General features: G+C 33.1%; 3 protein-coding genes across 5 annotated transcripts; 1 reads left to right on the top strand and 2 right to left on the bottom strand.

The window, feature by feature from the left end:
• Window positions 1–2852: 2852 nt before the first annotated feature.
• Window positions 2853–7926, bottom strand: LOC107412494 (phospholipase A(1) LCAT3). Its single transcript, XM_016020269.4, has 11 exons — window positions 7609–7926; window positions 6733–6824; window positions 5962–6089; window positions 5738–5873; window positions 5564–5615; window positions 5050–5150; window positions 4339–4518; window positions 3903–4060; window positions 3689–3743; window positions 3371–3424; window positions 2853–3216 (listed from the first exon to the last, which is right to left on the bottom strand). Exons 1-11 carry the CDS (start codon window positions 7817–7819, stop codon window positions 3052–3054), a joined length of 1332 nt encoding a protein of 443 aa, XP_015875755.2. The 5' UTR covers window positions 7820–7926; the 3' UTR covers window positions 2853–3051.
• On the bottom strand, window positions 6688–11908 carry LOC107412505 (large ribosomal subunit protein eL38z/eL38y). Its single transcript, XM_016020280.4, has 4 exons — window positions 11751–11908; window positions 10110–10293; window positions 9818–9880; window positions 6688–6702 (listed from the first exon to the last, which is right to left on the bottom strand). The coding sequence occupies exons 1-3, from the start codon at window positions 11751–11753 to the stop codon at window positions 9858–9860; spliced, it is 210 nt and encodes a 69-aa protein (XP_015875766.1). The 5' UTR covers window positions 11754–11908; the 3' UTR covers window positions 6688–6702; window positions 9818–9857.
• An 837-nt stretch (window positions 11909–12745) lies between these two features.
• Window positions 12746–24368, top strand: LOC107412535 (endoribonuclease Dicer homolog 2). 3 transcript variants are annotated; one of them, XM_016020323.4, is made up of 23 exons: window positions 12746–13216; window positions 13518–13597; window positions 14009–14186; window positions 14744–14857; window positions 15033–15167; window positions 15464–15548; window positions 15645–15709; window positions 16186–16326; window positions 16471–16596; window positions 16683–16812; window positions 16910–17009; window positions 17458–17653; window positions 17739–17899; window positions 18127–18345; window positions 18501–18715; window positions 18884–19158; window positions 19246–19664; window positions 19877–19980; window positions 20736–20932; window positions 21667–21876; window positions 22594–23004; window positions 23326–23604; window positions 23828–24368. In XM_016020323.4, the coding sequence occupies exons 2-23, from the start codon at window positions 13527–13529 to the stop codon at window positions 24176–24178; spliced, it is 4182 nt and encodes a 1393-aa protein (XP_015875809.3). In that variant the 5' UTR covers window positions 12746–13216; window positions 13518–13526; the 3' UTR covers window positions 24179–24368. The 3 variants fall into 3 exon arrangements, with proteins under 3 accessions (XP_015875809.3, XP_048324502.2, XP_015875810.3); XM_048468545.2 differs by lacking the exon at window positions 12746–13216 and having other exon boundaries at window positions 13499–13597; XM_016020324.4 differs by lacking the exons at window positions 12746–13216; window positions 13518–13597; window positions 14009–14186; window positions 14744–14857; window positions 15033–15167 and adding an exon at window positions 15264–15317.
• Window positions 24369–24711: the final 343 nt, after the last annotated feature.

Below are 24711 nucleotides of genomic sequence, written 5' to 3'. Positions count from 1 at the left end.
AAAAGAAAAAGAAAGAAAAGTGGCCTCCCAGCTTTAACATTTGATTTGAGAATAGTAAATGTTCTTTAATTGTTGGGTCACATGCATTAATTAATTAAAAGCCCCATTAATCAACTTGATGACTACTATGCATGCAATCGACTTTCAATAATATTCAATTTTACGCTCTTCTTTCTTCTATAAATTGTCAAATAACACCATGGCCCATATCTATGGATGGATCATATATCAAAATGAAAAAGGATGATTCTTTTTCCAAACCCTAAACTAAACTCTACTTCCTGTCCATAATTAGTTTATAATAATAAAATCATGGCCAATCAAAAGGGGAAAGATAAAGTTTATTATATTCGTCCAGATGTGAGATATTTTTCTTATATGTTCCTCAACATGGTTTTGTTGATCATAAAATAACTTTGTCACCAAATAAAAAAAAAAAAAAAGGAAAACAACAACGCTGAATTTATATCATTAAAATATATTTTATTTCAGCTCTACTACATAAAAACAAAAGCTACATACAATAATAAATATATATATAAATATATATATTTATTATTGTATGTAGCTTTTGATCATAATATAAGTATATGAAAATCGAGGATAGAGAGAGTTTGTAATAAATTTTCAAAGAGGGGAAAAAACCAGTGGGAACTGGGATTGCATTGGAGAAATCAGCGGAGCACCCGTGCCTTCTTGGAAAGAATACCACAAACACACACCACCACAACGTTTGTATATATTGCCATCTCTCTCTCTCTCTCTCTCTCTCTTCATCTTCATCTGCTTGCTTGCACCCTAATCCATGCAAATTTAAAAAATTTAAATTCAAAAAAAAAAAAAAATTTGCTCCTCTTGGCCTCCATCAATGAAGAGATTTCCAAGAAAAGTAAAACTTTATTAAAGCTATAAAGGGGGTACAAACCCATGCCCCTTTTTGCTCCCATGCTTTGTCTATATCTAAGTTTTTCATTTGTTTTATTTTCTTTCTTTTGTTGTCTGTAGTTAGGATTCTTGTATATGTTATATGTTATACAATTCATCAAGTGTTGAATGGGAAAATCTCACTCTTCTTATAATATATACAATATAATTCTTTTGATTTTATTACCTAGTCTTTAATGTCTTTTGTTTTTCGATATTAATTTCAAGGGGGATACCATTGATTTTTACCATGATCTGTATGCTACTGTGAATAAACTAATAATAATCTCTCCCGCCATTATAAGAAGATCCAAAACTTTGTACTATGGTATTAATGTGATGTTTAATTTATCTACACAGAAAACTATTAAGTAGGTTTAATATATAAATATTATTTGTTCAAGTCTAATCTCCTATTGTTATGTATATAAATAGATGCATGGATCATTAAATTGTGAGTCCAATTCTTCATCCTTCCTCATGTAGACATGCACAAAAACCCAATGTTAAAGTCAAGTACTATTGTTTGTGGGTGGGGGGGAGAGAGAGAGAGAGAGAGAGAGATTTCTTCCAAATGGGAAAATTATATAAATTAATAAAAAAATAATAATAAAAAAATGCATGCCTCATGCGTGTCTGTGAGTGTCTCTTTTGTTATCTAAAATGGAATCCTCTCATAAGCTAACAGGACCCTAGGAATGCTCATTCTCGTCTCTTTTCTTGGGGTTTTCATTTCCACCATCTTCAAATTTTTTGATTAACCCAAAACCCCACCCCAACCTATAACCTTATTACCAAACTCTGTTTGGGATTCCAACCTTTTTGACTTTGACCACCTCCCCACCTCCCTCCCCATCCTCTTCAACCTATATATATATATATATATATATAATCAAATATATATACAAAAATAATATATTAAATATATTTAACCTGATCTAGCTAAAGAAACAGAACAAAAAACAATATATCTCGTGCTATCTATAACCCTATAACTCTTTCTTTACTTTCTTGATCTTGCGAGAAATGTGTTTGGATAAAAGTGAATCACATTATTAGTATAGTACCATGGAACTCCAAACCCCATGGCCTAGGTTGATCTTCTAATTTCCTAACTGCCATGTGTAGATGTGCCAACTCTCTCTGGGGTGGTATTGGCATATATGCATGAGCTTAGTAATTAAAACAAAACTTATACTTCATATTAGGTAAACTATTTGGCGTGTGGTTTAAGCCTGGTTTGCTTCTCTCCTCCTATTAGGCCTTTTAATTTTTCAAATATTGAGTTGTCTGCCTGCTTGCATGTGTTCGTTGAATGTACCCTTCTTTCTGTAGACTTTCATTATTCACTGCAGCAAACCATATCACCAAATAATTATACGATCACCAAGATTTTTTGCATTTTCTAATGGGGTTTTATTATTATTTTTTTCTTTTATGCTTTTTTGTTTTTCAAAATTATGAGATATATTATTCTTATTAATCATAAGTAATATAGCATGGACTTGAAAACCACGTTAAGTTAGATTTTACTTTTGGGCTATAATATTTCATATAATGAAATATTAAAAGAAAAACAGAGAAAAAGGTAAAGAACCTTCGCTCGTGGAACCGAGTTCTATTGGCCAAATGGCCAGCTTTGAAGCCATCATGGACCAACTCAAAACAATTTTGGATCCACCAATTAATGATGCCAACAAGCAATTTCCAAAGTAGAACTCCTTTTATAATTTCTTCCTAGCGGACACAGTTTGTTTAAAGGGTCTAATATATATTCAAAACATTAATTTCTTTGTTTACTTCTTTAGCACATTCAAGTATATTTATATAAGAAAACATTTCATTCGTTGATTTAAACTTAAATGTAAGTCATTTTCAACAGACAAGAAAATGCCAACTCAATCTGTAACATGTTTACAATAATCACAGAAAAGAACCTTCCACAGCATGCATTCTTTGACTCAACTCAGAAACTACAGATCATGTTGGAAATAAAATAATTTATTTTAACCGCAATCCCTTAGATAATGTTTATGATGCTATCCATCATTATATAATGTACAGAAACATGAATGGTGATTAAATATATTCTTTTCAAGCAGAAAAGAATTTTACACATTCGCAGGCTTATTTGAGGAAAGCATCTGCAACTTTGGAGGTCTTAGAATGCTTCTTGCTCTTCTTTTCAACTCCTAACCATTTCTGGATGAGTTGGAAAACTTTTTCGTCCCGTAACAGTCCCCGATGACTTGCAGGAACTCCGGCTCTTTCAACTGCTTTAAATCCATCTGCCTGTTCATGGGAAGAAAAGGAGTGTGATAAAAAAAAACCCAAGAGTAACGAATATACTAGCAAAGAAAGCTCAAAGAACTTCATAGAATATATCAACTCAAAGGAGCTCAAAGAACTTCATAGAATATATCAACTGAAAGGCCTGATAAAGCACCTCTGCTGATTCAGCAGGAACTGTTCCATCTCCATCCACATAAGAATATTCAGGCTGGACAAACAGAAAACATATATAAGTTAACATAAGATTACAAAAACCATAAGCTTTATGAATCGCTATAGAGCATTGAATCTAATGTCGTTCTTCATCAGTTGTAAGTAATTGGGTATAGGACAGAACTTAGAAGTATCAAATGTGAGGGCTTAAGGGGATATTGACAATGAGGATTAGATAACAAAGAAAAAAGGATCTAGGTAGTTAGAATCCCAAAACATTCTTTATATTTGTAATTTACAAAAATAATAAATCACTCACCAAAGAATGGCATATTTCGGACAAGTCCTCTATTGGGGATTCCTTTGAACCATAGCTACAATATTCACAACATGGATATGTCAGTGAACTTGTTCAGCAATTGTGCAGCGAGAAAATAAAAGGCTTTCATGTGAAGAAGAAACAACATGTACTAAGAAAGATACATTCCATTTCGACAATATATTATGAATCATTAAGCAGCTCCGTAACCTACCAAACATCATAAGGTGTGTCAAACGATGTCCCATAGATGTTATAGAAGCTGACACCTTCTGGTAGTTTAGCATCGTTGACAACTTGGCGAGTACCAGCAGCCCATTTAAGAATAGCAAAGTTAAAGGGCAGCGCTACCGTTTTTCCATTGTAATCTAGCTGCAGTTTATGAAATTTTTACGAGCTCTAAATACAAAAATTCAGCATACGGATTAAAAAAATTAGAATATAAGAACAAGGCTGGTTAACAGCCTTTTATTCTCCTGGTTATCTTTATTGGGTTCAAGTCTAGTTCACAGGTAGCAATGAGTTTTCTTAGTTCTAGAAGATTCAAAAGGATATGGAAGTCCATAACGTCTACAGTTCAACCAATCTGAAACAGCAGTTTAAGAAAGACTACAATCTCATAAGACAGATAAAAAGCACAAAAATAATACCTCGTTATGCCTCAATGCTTCCTCAAATAAAGTGATACTTTCAGTTGGACCATAGGATTCCAACTCAACATAAGTTTCACCATCCTCTGAAAGTTTTCGCCAAACTTGAATTTCTGGTTGCTTTTTCCAATTAAATTCTGGATTTGCCAACATCTCATATATGGAAGGACACTCGACCAACTACACAAAGAAACACATACACTGGCAATGTCACTACTTAAATTCTAAGCCAAGCACTTGATATGGACATGTATTATCTAATTTACCAAGACAGCATGCTAAAATAAGTTATAATTTCCTCATCATGTGTGTAAACATTAATCATATCCACAAGAAGTTGAGAACATAAAAATCATATTATATATTATGATAACTACACCTCAATTACTATATCTCTACATAAATGCATCACATAGCTGATCCCGGTCAATATGGTTAAATTGTTTCCAAAAACACCCTTGAGATATTTCAAAATGTTACGGAGGAAGTATATGTATAATTCAATTCCTGCACAGTTGGCGGCTGAAACTCACTCTTTAGGTTTTGTTAATTTTCATAATTGTTACCACCATAACAATGAGTCGGTAATGGCACGATATTCATGCTTCCCTTTGAGATGAAAGTTTGCAAAAGAAAGATGTTTTGGCACTATTCTCCACTTTTTAAGTTTAAATAAACCAGAAAGGCCAATAATGATAATTAAATGCCTACCAGCTGGTGCATTGTCCATCTTGATACAAAAAAATAGCTCTCAAGGCCATCAACAAACTGCAATCCAGTTAAAAGAGAATCATTGATGCATCCTGGTGCACCTGTTAAATACAAGGGAATCAACAATCATGCTCAAAATGTGAAGGGAAAAAAATATGCTGAAACCCATACCAATCCATGATGTTACTACGATTCTCTCAGGCTTTCTTTAATACACCTAAAAGCCTGCGCTACAAGGTAATACATACACTTTATGTTCCTTATCGTCATCTCCAAAAAGATAGTATTCGAAAAGTATTGTAGTTGAAAAACAAAATTCCACATAAAAAAAAAAGGGGTTCTAACATGGTTCTAAAACTACCAGATTACCAGAGGCTTAAAATTGGTTGATAAAAGATCACGTTTACAAATCAAACAGAAACATAATTACAAAATAATATCAAAGAAAACACAATTTTGAGAACCAAAGGTAGCGTTTTTATGAAATAATGAATAATAAACGGTGTAAAGATACCTTGAAATGGACAAGCAATGCAAATCCACTTGTTCACATATTTTGTAAACACCTGTCCATGAATGATTTAAAAGTACTGGTCATGCCTCTTGTAACAGGATTTCATATCTTCTGCAAATGGTCAATGAAACTTTATCAAACTTTCAACTAGTCATAGAGGGAAAATATGCTCACGTCGCTATGGAGGGACAAAAAACACAACACTAGCAGTCCGCCCATCGAATGTGATATAATATTAACTTTTCTACCCCCAGAAGCTTTGTAAGCAGTTTCCAACTTCACTTTAAGATCTTCCATTGACTTGTCAATTCTGCCAATATAATAAACATCGTGCATAGATTTAGTAAACTCACAGAGCCACAATAACCAAAAATAGGATTCAGATATAAAATGATCACCTATTGCTTTGTCGGAAATCATAACCATATCCAAACAATGTGGTCCCCTTCTTATAACCACATCCCACAAGCATATCGATCATATCATGAAATTGGTAAACCTCTGTCAAATGAAGGCACTTTATAATCTGGGAAATCAAGAAAATAAAGCTTCAGAAACAGATAAAAGATGAAAGAATGTTCTATTCTCAACGTGCAGGCAAAAGGAAGAAATAAGCAAAACTATAGTTGATGGTGTGGATTTTTACATAATTTTCATGCACAGTTGCAGACAAAAGCATTTTTGTTACATGTTCACTGGCAAGTTCAAAGTCTGTGTTCCTCTAAAGTAAAAATAAAAGAAGTTCAATTAATGGTTTATATTGTTATTGTCCTTTCTCGTGGTGGTCATATTGAACGAAGCCTTATTGCTAGTTCGTGAAACCTTCAGTAATAAGCTAATGAAATAATATATTGTCACAGCTTCAGTGAATAAACAGGTAAGGAAGTAAGGAAACAGCTGATAATCTAGTTTTTTGTATGAGTTCCATAATCATAGATGGTAAGACTGAATTGTCATATCGCCAAAAGAATGTGCAGTCCTAGGATTGGGCCAGCATGCACAAGGCCCAGAGAAGTATGTCATAGTCCTCATTTTTCATCAATAGAAAGGGAAACGAAACATTTGAAACCCATAATATAATATGACAAATAAACTGAGAGCCAAAATAATTCACAGAGGATTTGGAAAAAAAAACAAATGAATGCACAGAGACTAGCGAGAGAACTTACAGCTGACGGATCTAAAATATCAATTGCATATAGGCCATAATCATCATCAGGGACCACAAGTTCAGTGTTTTCATCTAATGTTTCTGTATAACCTGGAAAAACACAAAACAGACACTTTAAACAATAGATTGGGGCTTTTAATAACTCTTTCCTTGCAAATTTTATGGGAATTATTAATATTTTTCTTGAATAGTTTAATGGAATATCACTGGTACGCTCAACTATTCATGAATGATTCAAATTTGATGATAAGTGTACAGTGTTTCTTTCTGTTTAATCATTCAGAAGTACAGCAAGTTCGGGGAAATTACCCCCGGTTGGACCGTTGACGAAACTGAGTGAAAAAGTAATAATTAGCTTTGAGCGCTAGATTTCCTTACTGTCCAAACCATAACAAACCCAAGATTAAGTTTTTAGTTACATATCTCGTAGCAAAAAAAAAAAAAAAAAGAGTTTTTAGTTACATATCTTTTCTTCCATTTTCTGAGCACCCAAACAGAAAATTTAAACTAGCCGATATTTCTATGATCATTAAGAACAACAAAACCTCAGGACTAAAAGCTTACTAACAAATCTAGCAACCAACCAACCGAAAGTGAGCAACAAAACTGAGGCTTAAATAGCTTACTAACTATCCTCTTCATTTCTCACATTTTACTTGTTACCCAGAAGAGGATAACTACGTGCCAGACCAAAACTTTCCTCAAGACCCAATCTTTCTCTTTCCATTTCCTCCCTCATCTGGCATTTATTTTCTCAGCAACCAAACGGTATCCCAGGAAAACACATAAAAAAAAAAAAAAAAAAATCTTAACGCCCACAACTAAATTAAGTACAAAATTCAACATCCGGACACAAGAAACGGTTAAAAAGTACCTGTTTTGGGATTATAGATAGACCAGACCTTCTTCTTGAACTCCAAGTCAGCCAAGAGTATCCGGACCCAAACTCGGATCTCGAACCCGAACCTCTTCGTCTTGGAGTGCATAATGGAGCCACCGATGCCGCTGACGAGGAGAACAGGATCACGGTCGGGTTTGGAGTCATCGGAGCTCCGGTCGTCGAAACACGGAAGGCAACGTAGCATGGTTCCGACCCGATAATATGGTCCGGATTTGGTTCTCGGATTCCTGGACTTGAGTTCGCGCTGACTGGCAGCTCAACAACTGAGAATTGTGCCGTTGCTTCCCGATTGATGTTATTTAAAAGGAACAGAGTAAAACAATATTTGCTTTCAAGCCCCTCTTCTTTCACTTGTTTGCAATCTTAAGTTGTCAATGTCATTCATTAGCAATTAACACCTTAATTAATCAATTGTAACCCAAAAAAAAAAAAATAATTAATCATAACGAACATTAACACAATTTCAAAATTTTCGTTTTGCGTCAATTTCACAATTTTCTGAAAATTCAAAGAAAAAAAAAATCAAGTTTTATCAATCATTTTATTATGAAGAAAAAAAAATTCAAATTTTATCAATCATTTTATTATGCATTTGATGTTTTTAATTTTTGTTCTCATGGGAAATCTTTTCATTATTGGTAAATAAAATTTTGATTCTTAAATTATGCTTTTAGTTCAGATTACTCTAAAACAATAAAAAAAAATGATTTAAGTATCTTAATCAATCAAGCCTCAAGTATATGTACGTATGTGCATAAACAAAAATAGATAGACAACTTGCCAAAATAGACATATTTAGCAAAAGTGGAAAAAAATTGAGTTATAAAATAAATAATGGAAAATAGAGGGACCGAGAAGAAATGATTATGTCAGACCGTATATATCATTAATTAATTTTTATATAGACACGTTGGATTGAAAAAAAAACCAAAACCACGTGGATTTCCATAAAATAGTCTACGTTCTCCTGCCAAGTGCCACCTACCCTTTCATGGTCTCTAAGCTCCACTATTCTACAACCGGCTTCATCTACAACCTCACCACCTCACATTGACCTTGTACAGAATTTCCAACTGTTCGACACTTGGCGTTCAGTAAATGGTTGCTTTCATATCATTTAGGAATGAGCGCACTTAATTAGGATATGATATATGTGTACAATTGGTCAAAGTCGGATGAACAGTGTGATACAAAAGAGATGTGATATAAATGTACGGCAATCAATGGTATCTGAGTAGGATATGCCTTTGGGATTTCGTTCCCATAGGCCATAGTCACATGTTCTGGAATAAACGATAATTAATCACAAATAAATGAATATTGAAAATGACTCTTCAGCTATAACTTCCTTATTTATTTACGTTCTGCCAAAGAACATTAAATATGATCACAAATTTCCATAGCTAATTTTTTGTTTTTCTAATTACAAATTGCCATCCATCTAGTAGAGATAGAGTATTTACGCCATGTAAAAATAACCCATCTAGATACAATTTCATTGTTTTATTTTATTTTTGGACCAGATCTATTTCTACATTTATAATTCCTTTTTGGTAATAATTTAGAAGGAAATGGAGCTCATAACGAGAACATGACATAAGCCCCAAAAGCAATATCAGAATTGAATATTTACTCACGTGTCTTCATATTTCATATTTGTTGTCCTCATATGATTTGAGTGCATATAGTTATCGTGGTGAATATATTTTCCGGGAGGGGGGGGGGGGGGGGGGGGGTGGAAAAGGAAAAAAAAAAAAAACCATCCTTGGCCGTCACCTCCCCACATTGTATTTTAAAAGTTAGGTTGTGGGCCACGCCTGAACATTTATTCAGACCAACTTCAAAGGAAAAAAAGATCAAAAGGTCCAAAAGTTAGGATTTCGAATTTTTTCGGCTTAGGCCTATCTCGCCACAGAAGGTAATATTGAGGCCTAAATATCAAACAACGACCAACCATGATTCTCTAAACCTCATACTAAACTACTAAATGCATAACTAACATAATCCAAACGAGACTGGAAAGGAAATTTCAACACTGATAACAAATACACTTCAAAACATCCCAGAATTCTTCATAACATCTAAACCAAATCTCTCACATTAAACATGGAAATTACCAAATCTCTCGCATTAACATAAAATTTTTCAAAATTTAAGGGAGGGGGGGGGGGGGGGGGGTGAAATTCCATTCCAAGCATGAAAGAAGATGACACTGCACTACTTCAAAGGTCCTGAACAGTCAAACCTGCACACAAAACAAAAACAAAGGTATTGTCAGCAATATCTTAACTGCATAAAGTCGTGATGATTTGAAAGTCGTTTCAATAGATAAAAGATCTAAACGTGCAAGTCAAAGTACCGTTTTCCACAATTGAAATGACAAAAAAACGAATGCATATGTCCACAAGGATGCTGATGCGTTACGATTCATATATAGGCACTTAAGGAAACGTTCCAAGGTCAAAATCTAATACCTGGTGGAAGGGATTGCTTCAACTTGTCAGCCTTCTCTGAATCAAAAACACAGAGTGTGTAGAGGTACTTTGAGCATCGAACCTTAAACTTAACAACGTCTCTGCTTCTCTTGATTTTCACAGATCGTGCATCCTTCCTTCTTGCAGTAAGAAGGAAGTCCTTAATCTCATGGATTTGCTTTGGCTGGTCAGAGATTAAGTAGGTATGTTATTAGGATGCCCACAATTACTTTATATAGATTTAACCCACCTTATGTCAAATACTAGGTGTTGAATAACTACTAAACCAACTAATAAGTGCAATTCTATTCCCAGTTGAGTGCATGTAAAACCAATAGAAAGACTATAATTCAATTGGATTCCAAACAGATGGTGCACATCATCGCCATATTTGTAAGCAAATATCAATAGAACACATTTTACCAATCGAGAATGACAGCGAATTAAATTGGTTACGCAATCTAGAACTAACTATAACACAAACAATTGAAAACATCAAATTAATTTACAGTAAACTACATAAATTGCACATATTTTAATGGACCTGAGTTATTAGAATTAAGCATGAAAAGCTCCATGTCTATGTTATTATATATGCTCACAGGAATTAAACCATAAAGCTTAAAAACTAATATGTACAGGTGATACCCAGAACTTAATTTAACATACCATTTACCATATGATATCCAGAAACGCAACAAAAAAGGAGCTTTCTAAAATGAAAAAAGCGAGATATTAAAAGCCTGTTCGACAAACAGTTAACCATCCAAAATTTAAGACACAGAAGAAAGTGGGGCAAGTGGGGAAACCCCAGAAATTCATGTAATCTAAACGACAAGCTATAAAGTGAGCACACCAACTTAACATAGACCTCCATCCTAGTCATTTTCTTCCTTCCTTCCTCCACTAAAACAACATGATTCAAATATGGAGCTTCTTATTTACAATAGAAGCACATCAAACTGAAAAACTTTACCCATGTCAGATATTAAGAACCATAGATTAGGTATACAGCAATACCTGCCCATCTATTAAACTTTAACCTTTTTACATTTCATTAACATAAAGATGACAGATAATAAAGGCCACAACCAATAAACAATGCATTTCTAAAACAGAGCAAAGTACCATCAAAGTGGTCTAGACAATTACACATTCAAGACATCATTCCAAGTTTCCATCTTTAAAGCATTTCTATACGTAATGTGCGTATATATATATATATATATATATACTATGCACGTATACCTCCAAATTATTTATAAAAAAAAAAAATAGTATATCCGATAGTTGGTTCAAGAAATAAAACAGTTATCTAACAGTCAGAAGTTTGTAAAACATGTTGCCCCAAAAAAAAAAAAAAAAAAGTTAAAACACTCATTAATTTTGTTCTAACACTTCCTCCTCAAAAAAAAATAAACAACAACAAATCAACCCAGAAACTCATACGTTTTCATCAGTAAAATACAAAAGATAAACTCAAAACACGGACCACACATTCAAAAGTAAGAAGGTATAAGAGAAAACGCAAAGAAGTAGATCAAAAAATATTCAATAAGGTAAACACTAGCGTGTGGACGAATATCATACAAGAACAATAACCGAAAAAAGAAAAATTACAAGAAAGAAAGTGAAAAATACCATTTCGCTTCCAATTTGCAGAGAAACGTGAAACGTCTCGAGGCTGCGAAGTCGCACGCAGACCGTAAAATATATACGGTAGGGTTTTGGAAACCCTCTTTCACTTTTCGTCAGTGTTGTTCGATTCGGGTTTTGGTTTTAGCCCTCAAATCCGGTGGGCCTTTGACCAATCCACCATATGTTATCTATAATTGGGCTTTTTAGATTTTCTGATTTGGCATTACCCAGCCCAATATTTGAAATTTTAAAATAAAATTAACAAGTTCACTAGCAATATTAGTAATAATAGAATAATAAAATTAACAAACAATGATTGTTTCTATGCAAAATAATAATAATAATATATATATATTTTTTAACTTCTATTTGTTTTTCTACATAGGTTGAAGTTGAACTGTTATAGGAATAGAATCATAGAATATATAAAAGAATCTTTAGCCTGCTTCAAGGATTCATTAATACAATACAATATTATAAAATATTCCTAGCAAATAAAAAAATATATATAAATTTGAATTATTAAATTGCTTTAAGCCAAGGATTAGATTGGCTTTTTGTTGTTGAAATTGTATTAATTAGGAGCTAATTAAAAATAGGAGCTTTCACAATTAAGTGAAAAAAAAAATTGCTTTAATGAGACTTAAATCGTTGTCATGACACTAATATTTACAAAACTTTCTTTTCTCACTTTTTTTTATTTATTTTCTCTGGTTCTTTTTGAATCTTTACCCCGGTCATCACGTTATTCAAAATTTTCAATGGTTATTTGCGATTTTCTCACGCGGCAAAATCATGGTGAGGGAAGAAAGTCCTATTTTTTTATTATTTCTTTTGCAAAGATTCCAAAATCAAACGACTCTATAAAACCCGATGCTGTTGACTGACTTTGAGAAGTAGCGAGCTTGGTCACCAAGAAAGCTATCTTCTCATTAAAAAAAAAAAAAGTAATTTTTGCTTGGTTTTCTTGGTTAAATGTACAAATAATGATTTTATCTGACGACCCCAGTGGCCAATCATTCACAAGAGCTTGTGCGTAGTATCGGAGAATCTTCACTACTGCGAATGAAAATAAAGAAAAACCAAATATTTTAGAGCTAAAAACGCAAATCGAGGGGGGAAAAAAAGAAAATAAAGAAAATGAAAAGTTCAAATTTTTTCGAAAATTTGAAAAGAAAAAGAGAGGAGTCTCTTCGTTATTGTACATTCTATTGATATAATGTAATGACCCGAGAGAATAATGACAGAGACTTGGTGGGTCACGCTTTCTTTATGCGAACTTGCGCATGAAGTAGCTTCCTCACTAAGGTGTTCCTTTTGAAGTCACTGTTGCAAAACCACTATTGGGTTTTCCTTATAAATACCGAAGCAATCCCACGGAAACTTTGCTGCTTCAGTGGCTTCTGTTAGTCTTGCAAATTTTTCACGGTTTCGGAACTATCTGAGTCTCTGTGGGTTTTGTTTATTGGGTTAGTTTTATTTCCCTCCGATCATACTTTCTACTTTGGATCAATTTCTCTGAGTATTTGGATTTGGGGTTTTAGAGCTCTCATTTTGTACTGGGATTAGGCTTCAGTTTAATGGGTTTCATGTACATTTTAGTACATTGGTGTTGTATCTTTGTTCCGTGCTCAAGAGAAGAATGGCGTCATGGGGGAATTTGATTTGCTTTTCTTTATTCTTTACTTTTGTTAAAAAATTTTTTTTTTTGTTTTGTTTATTTATTTATTTGGGATCTTAATGGTGTTGTATGTATCAATAATGCTGCAGAGAGAAGATATGGAACCAGTTAGCATGGAGATAGACGGATCCCAGCAACTATCGGCTGATTCTCTCCCGTTTGCCAGAAAGTAAATAATTTTGTGAATAAATGAATTTGATGAATAAAAATTGGAAAAAATAATAATAATAATAAATTGCAAATGTACAACTTATTGGAAGACAAGTTATAACTTTTGATCCTAATTATTTTTGTTACATCAAAATATGAATTGCAAAAGTAGAAAAAGTAACTTGTATCATTTCCTTCATTTCCTATAATGAATTAAAGAGCGGTTTAATGGTTTCTCCTAATTATATGTTTCGTTATTTTGTTCTATCGAAGTATGAAAGGCAAAATTGAAGTTAATTTGTACCATTTCCTTAATTTGTTATGATGAATTAAATAGTGATTTCAATCAATTCCTCTTTTTTTTTTTTTTTTTTTTTTTTTTTAAATATTTATATTGTTTAAATTTGTATACTGTTGTGGGCGTTTGCAGTTATCAGTTGGAAGCATTGGAAAAAGCTATCAAGCAGAACACTATAGTTTACTTAGAGACTGGCTCTGGCAAAACTTTGATTGCCATCATGCTTCTTCGGACCTACGCCCATCTTCTCCGAAAGCCTTCACCTTACATTGCTGTTTTCTTAGTTCCCAAAGTTGTCTTGGTCTCTCAGGTATGCCAACCACGGTCATTTCAGTTGTCCTCTATCTGTATGTACACACGAGAACATGTCATGCATATATGTCATGAAGGTCATGGATTGATTATATTTGTAAGCTTATGATCCAAATGGTATGCTTGGGGTTGTTAAATATATTTATAAAATTACTATACTTTTGAAATGCTGCTGGTCTTTTTAATTTCCTATTTAAATCTGTTGCATTCAACAAAAGTTTAAATATTTAGATATGATTGTGAAGCTGAAATTCACTAATGCATGTTCTATGCAAATTGGTAGCCTTTGCAATAAATTTTTAACTGTAATGTATGGGCTTCAAAATTAAGTTCATAGAAAAACTTCCATATTAAACTCAGCATTATGCTATAATTTGAGGAATGGCTTACATTTAGAAATGTTACATTTGCTATGCAAATTTTCTACTCTAAATGTTGATAGTATATTTGTAGTCTGGCTCTGGTCCTTCTGACTATCACAAGAGTATTTTAGGATCATTTTATGTCTATAGGAGTTATGATTTGACGTTTCATCTATTTGCTTGCATATTTTAGCAAGGTGAGGCTGTAAAAATGAATACCGATTTGAATGTTGGTATGTACTGGGGAGATATGGGAGTTGACTTCTGGAATGCTGAATTGTGGAAAAAAGAAATTGATAAACACGAGGTGAGTGTTGTCTTATTTGATTAAATTTGAGGGACAGAAAATTTTGATGTATTTTTATGGATCTCAGATGCAGCGTCTTTTAATTAGCTCATATGGATGCCTTTATATTTCAATTTTATATTCGAAGTTTCTAGCCAATTTGGTTTGCTACATTATGCTAGTTCTATAATTACAGGTGCTTATAATGACACCTGCAATATTGCTTGATGGTTTGCGGTGTAGCTTTTTCAAACTGAGCATGATAAAGGTCTTAATACTTGATGAATGTCACCATGCCAAGGGTAATGATCCATATGCTTGCATTATGAAGGTGGGTTCTTTATTTTTTTGTTTTGTTTTATTTTATCGCTATTCATGATTTTATTCTATTTGCAGTGAAAGTGATTCCATGAATGAATTCTATAATCGGACAGGTTTCTAATTGCTTGATTCTCAAGTAATATTCTTTTTTTTGCACATGGTAATGGACATCATCCTAGTTCTAAATGAATAATTAACTGGAGATTATTGGTTACAAGTCATTTTGCTTCATCACCAAATTTATTTATTTATCTTTTATGTAACATGCACGCCTTTTTTATTTTTTGAAATTTGGATGATATGCAGGAGTTTTATCACCATCAGTTATATTCTGGTAAATCTGATCTTCCCAGAATATTTGGAATGACTGCCTCACCCATAAAAACAAAAGGTATTATAAGCTTAGACTTTAATGTGTTAAATTTTTTTTTTTTTTGGGTATAAAACAATCTTTTGATTTGGAACCTTCTTCCCTCTTCTAATCTAGGTGGAGCAACAGACGTCTCCTACCGGAAAGCAATTCAGGAACTGGAAAACCTGATGCACTCAAAGGTTGCTTATGTTCTTTTTCTTAAAGATGATGAATTTCTTAATGTCCCACTTAGAATATTTTGTCAATTTGTTACCCCTATTCAGAGCATTTTTCTAGGTATGTAAAGGAACAATATAACAATGGGATTTCGTTCTTGTATATGACATCTAGTGTATCCATTTAATTAAATTTATCAAAACTTTCATAATGCAGATAGTATTTGCAAATTGCATTTGTATTTTACTCTTATTTTTATTGTTTGATAATTCTACATATAGCAGATGCATCAAGGGTTTATACACTGATTGCTGAATTATTGGTTTGTTTCTTATTTATTTGGAGAAGCTAAATGTAATCCTTAGAAGCTCTTATACAAAACTGTAACATATAAGAATTTGATTTGCATTTCACCTTTTGATTGCTTGGTTGATTGTATAAGAATATGTATTGAGATGGTTTATGAATTAACTGTTGTTTTCCCTTTTTGTGGTTTCAGGTGTATACATGTGCTAACGAATCTGTGCTTTCTGAGTTTATACCATTTTCAACTCCGAAGTTCAAGTTTTATAGGCATAAAGAAATCCCATATGCCTTGTATGAACATTTAACAAAGGAACTGACGATTTTAAAAGATAAGGTATGTGTTTATGGTCATTATTTTGTTGTTTTTTTGTGAAATTCAGGGGCATGGTTTCTTTTCTTCTTAAATCCTATATATCTTAATTTGGAAAGTGTTAGTATACTTCTTCAAGGGTATTGACTTTTTGGTTTACTGTGTCAGCATCAATTATCCCTGAAAATTTTGGATGATGAAGCCGCTGTAGAATCGATGTGCAAAAAGATAATGAAGGTGTTTTCAGCTTTTGAATTTTGTCTGGGTGAACTTGGTGTCTGGCTAGCTGTGAAGGTATTATTCAACAACGCTCTTGGCTTTGCTCTTTTTGTCATTGGCACTGGTAAAGTTGACATGACTGATTCTGTTTTGTTTAACAGGCTGCAAAGTCCTTCTCTTGCAATGCAATTGACCATTTTCTGTGGGAGAAACCGGATTTATTAGGTGACAGAATAGTTAAAAATTTCAGTTTGGATGTCTGTACGAAATTTTCTGCTTTCCTGCCAACCAGTATGTCTTTTCTAACTTACATAGAACAAATCTTGATTTTGGATCGTCATTGTTGCTTGCATTGTTTACTTATTTATTTATTTTCTTGTTATCTTAGATCCAGCTTGGACAATTGGTGATGATGTAAAAGGGAATGTTGATGCAGGGCTTATGACTGAGAAAGTTTTATGTCTCATTGAATCGCTTCTTGAATACAGGTTGGCATTTCGTGCATGATTTAGTTTTGATAGCTGATGGTATGATGTAAAGTCCAGGTTTAAGTTCTGATATCAAATGTGATGTTTATTGGTAATGATATGCATGGGAAAAATTGATATTACTGATAGTCTGCGACAGTTATATTTTCTAATGCATCTATGATTTTTTTGTTGAAAACTTTAATTTTTTATTTTTATTTTTTATATATCCATCTTAATCAATTTGTTAGGGTTGTGTGTGATTTGCATTGAGATGTTATAATATTTTATCTTGTTTTAATTGTCTATGATATTGTTCACCTTTATTATGCTATTGTTTATGCTATCACCATATTGGTGAAACATGTGTTTTAGATATAATTTCATTCATTTACAACCTTTTTTTTTTATCCCATGTCAACAGTAAAACATTACATCTTAATGACTTTACCATATTGTTTAAGTACAGGGACTTGAATGATTTAAGATGTATAATTTTTGTGGAAAGGGTCATCACAGCCATTGTTGTCCAATCTTTATTAAGTGAGTTTCTTCCAAAGCATAATAATTGGAAAACAAAATACATGGCTGGGAATCATAATGGGCTGCAGTACCAAACAAGAAAATTACAAAATGAAATTGTGGATGAATTCCGGAAAGGCATGGTATGTTTATTTTTGCTCAGAAAATCAAAATTATATCTTCCCATATGAGTTGACTTCTCTGATAGCAACAGGATATATATTGTAGGTGAACATCATTGTTGCAACATCGATTCTTGAGGAGGGTTTAGATGTTCAAAGCTGCAATTTGGTTATTAGATTTGACCCTTCTGCCACTGTTTGTAGTTTCATACAGTCCAGAGGCCGTGCTAGGAGGCAGAATTCTGATTATATATTAATGGTGAAGAGGTAACGCTTAATCTATAATTTTTGCAAGAAACTGTCAAATCTAGTTTATATAGAGGTTTTGCTGTAAAGACCACTTAAATATTTATACTTATCCTCTTTTTTTCTTTTCTCTTTTTCCTAGAGCTTTTAATCTGCTAAGCTTTAATTGAGTTAATTACTTACTCTTTTGGAAATTTATTGTGTTGATTAGGATCTCATACATGTTAGTTTTAATCTCTTATCTACAGTGGGGATCTCAGTACATATTCCAGACTAGAGAAATATCTTGGTAGTGGAGAAATTATGAGGAAGGAGTCTTTAAGCCATGCTTCCCTTCCATGCTCACCTGTTGAAAGTGATTTGTGTGATGGATACTTTTATTGTGTTGAAAGTACTGGAGCCATTGTAACCCTGCATTCAAGTGTTAGATTAATATACTTCTACTGTTCAAGGCTCCCTTCCGATGAGTTAGTTTATTTTCTCAATTTACATTTTCCTTGCTGTTCATATTTTGTACCCTATTTTATTAGTTAGTTTTTTTTCTCAAGTTACATTTCCCTTGCTGTTCCATATTTGTTCTCTATTTTATCTATATTCATGTCTGCCATTTTATTTTCTGCAGGTATTTCAAACCAACCCCAAGGTGGGATAATGAAACTTGCACCCTCCACCTTCCCAAGAGCTGTCCATTACCAGCTATTCATGCACAGGGGAATGTTAAAATTCTTAAGCAGATTGCATGCCTTGAAGCATGTAAGAAACTTCATCAGATTGGTGCTTTAACTGATAATCTTGTTCCAGATACGGTTGTGGAAGAAGATGATGCACAAGAGACTGGTAATCTGTTATACCGTACTACCTTTTATTATTCCATGGTTGACTGCTTTAAACACAATGTGATTCAAAAGTTAGAAGTCATTTAGTTTAGGTAAGTTGATCATTCTTATGCCCTGTTAACGTTTATAGAAGTAATGTTGCTTTTGTCTCAAATTTCTTAATGTGTAGGGAGTCAGCAATATGATGATGAGCAACCCAGTTATATTCCAGTTGAGATGGTCAGACCCTTTATTCCAAAGGATGCCAGCATATTGTACCATTGCTACAGAATTGAGCTGAAGCAAAATTTTGAATATGAGACTCCAGTCCATGATGTTGTGCTTTGCATGAGAAGTGAGTTGGATTATGACATTGCAAATTTGAAGTTTGACTTGCAAGTTGACAGAGGCAGTTTATCAGTGAGCTTTAAATACGAAGGGGTTATTTCTCTTAACCATAAGCAGGTATTGTTACTTATCTTTTGTTGCTTATGCATGTACTGGATACACAAAATGAGTCAGTTTGTTATTTTGTTTGTGTGTATGTGCTAGGTGATGGTGTCCAGAAGGTTTCAAATCACTCTCTTCAGAATGCTTATGGATCATAACTTAGCAAAACTGAGGGAAGATTTAGATGGACTTGATTTGGGAGAAAATCTTGAGATTGATTATCTTCTTCTCCCAGCCACCAGCGTAGACCAAAGACCTTTTGTAATTGACTGGAGATCTGTTACCTCTGTATTATTTTCATGTGAAGAATATGAGAAGGATCATATAAATTGTTCTTTACCCAAGTATTTACATACAAAAGATGGTCTTCGTTGTGCTTGTATGCTCAAGAATTCTTTGGTTTATACGCCTCATAACAATCATGTTTATTGCATCACTGATATTTTGAATCTGAATGGAAACTCGCTTCTAAAGCTTAAGAATGGAAGAAATATTCCATACAAGAACTATTATGAAGAACGGTATGTCCTCCCAGCATTGTATCTTAGTAATCTCTGTTTCTAATGAACTTAAATATATATTATATATTATAAATAATTATATATAGATGAGAAATTTATATTTTATTGCTCAATTCAATGTAGTTTCTCATCTACTACTTTTTGGGTATAAAATTGTCAATAATTCTGTCTCAAAATATAAATAAGTGGAATCTTACTTTGAATTGCTGCAGGCATGGTATCAACTTATGGTTTGAGAAAGAATCACTACTTAATGGCAGAAAAGTCTTCAAAGTGCAGAACTGTCTTTTAAGGTGCAAACAACGAAAGGAAAGAGGTTCGATTCTCTTACTTTATTTGTGTTTGAACCAGACTCTCTCATTGAAGTAAGAAAAGCATATGATGCTAATGGTCAATGTTTTTGACTTCTTTCCTCTAATTTCTAGGTTCCTTACTCGAAAATAAACTTTACACTGTATTTATCACTGTTCCCACGCTAATTTTGAAGGTTACTTGATGTAATTTATATGACTATGTCTTCAGTTGCAATTTTGTTGGTTGTCCTGTTTGATTCCATATTAATAAGGTTATAAGGGATTCTATTTTGCATATTTTTGGTCTGTCAAAACTTGTGACAATGTATTGTCCCAGTTTTGTCATAGTACCAGAACTTCCAAGTACTGATTTGATTAAATTGTTTCATGTTTATGGAAACTGATAAACGTCCTTGGATGTCTTTTACAATCCATTTACAAAGGAATTGCATCATACATTGACTTTTTTAGTTATGCAAACTAAAAATGAAGTTGTATGGCACTGCTTGTGAAATTTTCATTAAAGGACTAGCAAAACTTGGAAGAATTGCAGTTGTGTGAACATAAGCAAGATGAATCGATTTCTCTTTTGGTATTAAACTAAAGCCAAAAAAAAAAAAAAAAAGAGAGAGAAAAAAAAAGAGAAGCTAAAATGCACACATTGCCTATATATATATATATATATATATTAATGTATAAGGTGCAATACATTGTTAGACATGGCCCATTGACATGATCTAAATTATGATTTTTAACCTAATTATTATCGTTTTTGCAGAATCAAGTAACATGTCTGTTGAATTGCCACCTGAACTCTGCTCCATTATCATGTCACCTATATCGTTAAGCACTTTCTATTCCTTCTCATTTGTACCATCAATAATGCATCGGGTTGAATCTTTACTCCTTGCTGTCAATTTGAAAAGGATGCTTTTGGATCATTGCACGCAAAATGTTGTCATTCCAACCATCAAGGTATTTCGTTCTCCAAGTGATTCATTTTTCACTTGATAAGGCATGATGTAATATATCCCATGCCTATCTATCTCTTAACTGACATTTGTTTAAAGTTAGTAATTAGAGTTGCCTGGTCATTAAATTTGTTATAATCATTATTACTATACCAGTTTGTCAGTGGTGTAAAAGTTAGGCTTGAATTCATTTGATTGCCTGTTGTTGTTCTCCTGAATTGCTCTTGCTGTTTAACTTTTCCGTGGAGTTTTGTATCACTTCAGTGGATATAATACAAGCATTGGTTGATTTCAAGCTATTAGATACAAAATAAGTTGCCTGTTGTTAAAGCTATCAGTATAAATTTAGGTTTTTTTTTTTTTATTTTAATTTTTTTTATTTTTTTATCAGTTAACCTGTGAGGTATCTTTATTTTTAATCTACATGAATAAGAATCATATTACAAGAGTTCAATTTTGCTGTATTGGGCTTGCATGTTCACCTTATGATGAGTGCCTCACACCCCCACCGCATGTGGTGTGGCGTAGAAGAAAAATTTGCTGAAATCATACTTCACCTCCATTGCAAATATGGTGAGGCAGCCACTATAGCAAAATTTTGCAAGTCATTTTGCTTTTGTTTCATGGTGGCTTGAGCTTGTGTTTGACAAAGGCATTTACAGTTATCTTTTGTTGTCTCTTTCTATTTGGTTAGCTGTGTTTATGAACTTCTCATACTGACCCATATCTGCATTGTAGGTCTTGGAAGCTATTACCACGAAAGAATGCCAAGAGGTGTTCCATTTGGAATCTTTAGAAACTCTTGGAGATTCATTTCTCAAATATGCTGCTAGTCAACAGCTTTTTAAAACCTACCATAATCTTCACGAGGGCCTTCTTAGTGCAAAGAAAGATAAAATAATTTCTAATGCCGCCCTATGTATACGTGGATGCAACCGCAAACTTCCGGTAACTTTTATCTTCTTTGGTATCTATTATTATGCCACATTCTTGGCAGTCATCTTCTTGAATTTGCTGTTATTTAATTAGTTTTATTCTCTAATTTTACAGTGTTGGTTATTTTTTATTTTCTACATTTTAATTGTTGCAAGAGAATTATTGATAGGAAAAGGCATATTTCTGCCCCACATTAGACAAGAAATTCGGGAAAAAAAAAAAAAAAAAGAAAGAAGAAGCTAAATCTTGCTATCCTTGAGTCCTTAAAGAAAGGGATTGTTTAAAATAATTTATATGGTTGGATCTTTGATATGCTAACATAAGTTTGATACTTCTCATTGTGGCATATTTCTGGTGGCATGAACCTGTAATTTCATTTTTGGAGATGCATTACCTTTTTCTCAGATGAGTTGAACCTATGATACTTGAGAAACCTATGAGCTCTAGACATTGTATCTGTTTTCTTAGTGCAGTAAAACTTGAGAACTTCCGGAATTTCTTCTCTTCTTTTCTTTTTTCTTTTTCTTTTTCTTGTCTAGCATTTTTAATTTTAATTTACTTTTAGGCAATATTTGAGGCTTGAAATCACTCTTAATCAGGATGGTCGTTCTTTCAGATATTTTTTGAAACTATCACTATTTTTGAACTTTACATTGTTTAGTTGTGCTAATGATTAAGATAATAATTTGCTGTATTTCTGACTTGCTCACCATTTGACTAATGATGTAGGGCTTCATTCGTAACGAGTCTTTTGATCCTAAGAAGTGGTTTATACCAGGAGATAATTCTACAAATAAATCAATTAAGGAGGAGTATCTATTTAATACAAAGAAAATTTACATTAGTGGAAAAAGGAAGGTAAAATGTAAGAGGGTTGCTGATGTTGTTGAGGCACTAATTGGTGCATTCCTCAGCACAGGTGGTGAGGTAGCTGCCGTAATGTTTTTGGATTGGCTTGGTATAAATGTTGACCTTGTCCATGTACCATATGAAAGAAATTTTGCAGTGCAACCTGAGAAGCATATTAATATCAGGCATTTAGAGTCACAGCTGAACTACTCATTCAATGATCCTTCTCTGTTAGTTGAAGCACTGACCCATGGTTCTTACATGCTTCCTCAGATTCCAAGATGTTATCAGGTAGATAATCTTCGTGAGAATTATGCTACTCAGTAATTTCTTATCATCACTTCTGCTCACCGCACTTTATTGCTGTTGGGTGGAGCTTTTCTATGGACTGTATTGCATACACATAAATCAGAATCTAAAAGTAGTATTTAATTTTGCTAAGAATTGTATAATCCACTGCATGATGCATGTGAAACTTGATGCAATTATTACTCTTTCAGATAAACTGAAACCTTCTAAATATTTATTTTCATGTTCTGCATATCTAGTAAATTATTATCATTTTTTATAATTATTATTTTTGCTAATAAAAATGATTTTCCAATTGTGTAGCGGCTAGAATTTCTGGGAGATGCTGTCTTGGACTATCTCATCACTATACATCTGTACTATAAATTTCCTGGGTTATCACCAGGATTGTTAACTGACATGAGGTCTGCTCAAGTGAACAACGACTGTTATGCACGATGTTCAGTTAAGGCTGGATTGCATAAGCACATTCTTCATCTCTCACGTCATCTCCACAAGCACATCGCTGAAACAATTGACAATTTTGGAAAGTTGTCTTCAGAATCAACATTTGGGTGGGAAACAGAGACATCTTTCCCCAAGGTAAGTCATTACCATTTGTTGCATGTATGATATACATGTTTATATGATATACAATGATATACATGTTTATATGATATACATATATACAAACCAGAAATGGAAACTCTTAAATCTATATTGCACTAAATTTTTGTTCAAAATGGAAAATCTTAACACTGCTGTAGTGTAATGTATATGGGATGATGATTTGAATTATGAGAATTTTTTGTTAATTTTGTGACAGGTACTGGGGGATGTTATAGAGTCTCTGGCAGGGGCAATTTTTGTGGATTCTGGATATAGCAAAGAAAAAGTGTTTGAGAGTATAAGACCTCTTTTGGAGCCATTGGTTACGCCTGAAACGGTGAAGCAACATCCTGCAAAAGAGTTGAATGAACTTTGCCAACAAATGCATTATGACATGAAAAAACCAGTAAAGTGCAGTGGGAGAGGACAGACTTCCGTAACAATAGAGGTCAAAGCTAATGGGGTAACTTACAAACACACGGAGAAATCCTCAGACAAGGATATCGCCAAAAAAGTTGCTTGCAAAAAGGTTTTGAAGGCTCTGAAACAAGCCAATTCTCTGAATTAAAATAATGAAGCAATTTCCATCAAGTTCTTCCACTACTTATAAAATTGAAGAATAAAATGTAGATGTGAAAGTAGCTTATTTTTGTGTTTATGTTTGTCAATGATTCCTTCAAGTCTTGTAACAGTGAATCCTATAATTAATAAAATCTTCTCAGCTGAATTTGGGTTTTTTCAGCTGCTCGTTTTCCTAATATCTTCCATTTTCATTATGCATCATTATTTTTGCTAATTTCCATGTTACAGAGATTGCTATTCCCATTAGTAAGAAAGAAGGAACAAAGGAAGTCTCATTTCTTAAGACTTTTGTAGTGGAAAAAAAATAAGAAAAAATTATTGGGAAAAATAATAAAAAAAATTCCATCGAACCGACAAAATGATCTCATTATTAACCATTAAAAAATCGAACCAAAAAAAAAAAAAAAGTTAATCGCTAAATCATGATGGATTGACTTTTCACTAAAAAAAAAAAAAAAAAAAAAAAAAAAACGTCATTCAAACTTAAAACTATTGTCAACATCTTATCATCTAAGACAC

This window comes from Ziziphus jujuba, chromosome 10, assembly GCF_031755915.1.
Source record: "Ziziphus jujuba cultivar Dongzao chromosome 10, ASM3175591v1".
Lineage (NCBI taxonomy): Eukaryota > Viridiplantae > Streptophyta > Magnoliopsida > Rosales > Rhamnaceae > Ziziphus > Ziziphus jujuba.
This window is presented reverse-complemented; position numbering and strand designations above follow the sequence as displayed.

Excerpts from the sequence above, each read along its gene's own strand:
- LOC107412535 (XM_048468545.2), top strand. The coding sequence starts at position 13,509 with ATGCTGCAGAGAGAAGATATGGAACCAGTTAGCATGGAGATAGACGGA. Across the intron at positions 14,858-15,032 it reads AAGAAATTGATAAACACGAG|GTGCTTATAATGACACCTGC; the intron begins GTGAGTGTTGTC and ends CTATAATTACAG. Across the intron at positions 17,654-17,738 it reads ATGAATTCCGGAAAGGCATG|GTGAACATCATTGTTGCAAC; the intron begins GTATGTTTATTT and ends TATATATTGTAG.
- LOC107412505 (XM_016020280.4), bottom strand. Across the intron at positions 9,881-10,109 it reads GAAGCAATCCCTTCCACCAG|GTTTGACTGTTCAGGACCTT; the intron begins GTATTAGATTTT and ends TTTTGTGTGCAG.
- LOC107412494 (XM_016020269.4), bottom strand. The coding sequence starts at position 7,819 with ATGCTACGTTGCCTTCCGTGTTTCGACGACCGGAGCTCCGATGACTCC. Across the intron at positions 3,425-3,688 it reads CCGAAATATGCCATTCTTTG|CCTGAATATTCTTATGTGGA; the intron begins GTGAGTGATTTA and ends CTGTTTGTCCAG. Across the intron at positions 3,217-3,370 it reads TTCCTGCTGAATCAGCAGAG|GCAGATGGATTTAAAGCAGT; the intron begins GTGCTTTATCAG and ends TCCCATGAACAG.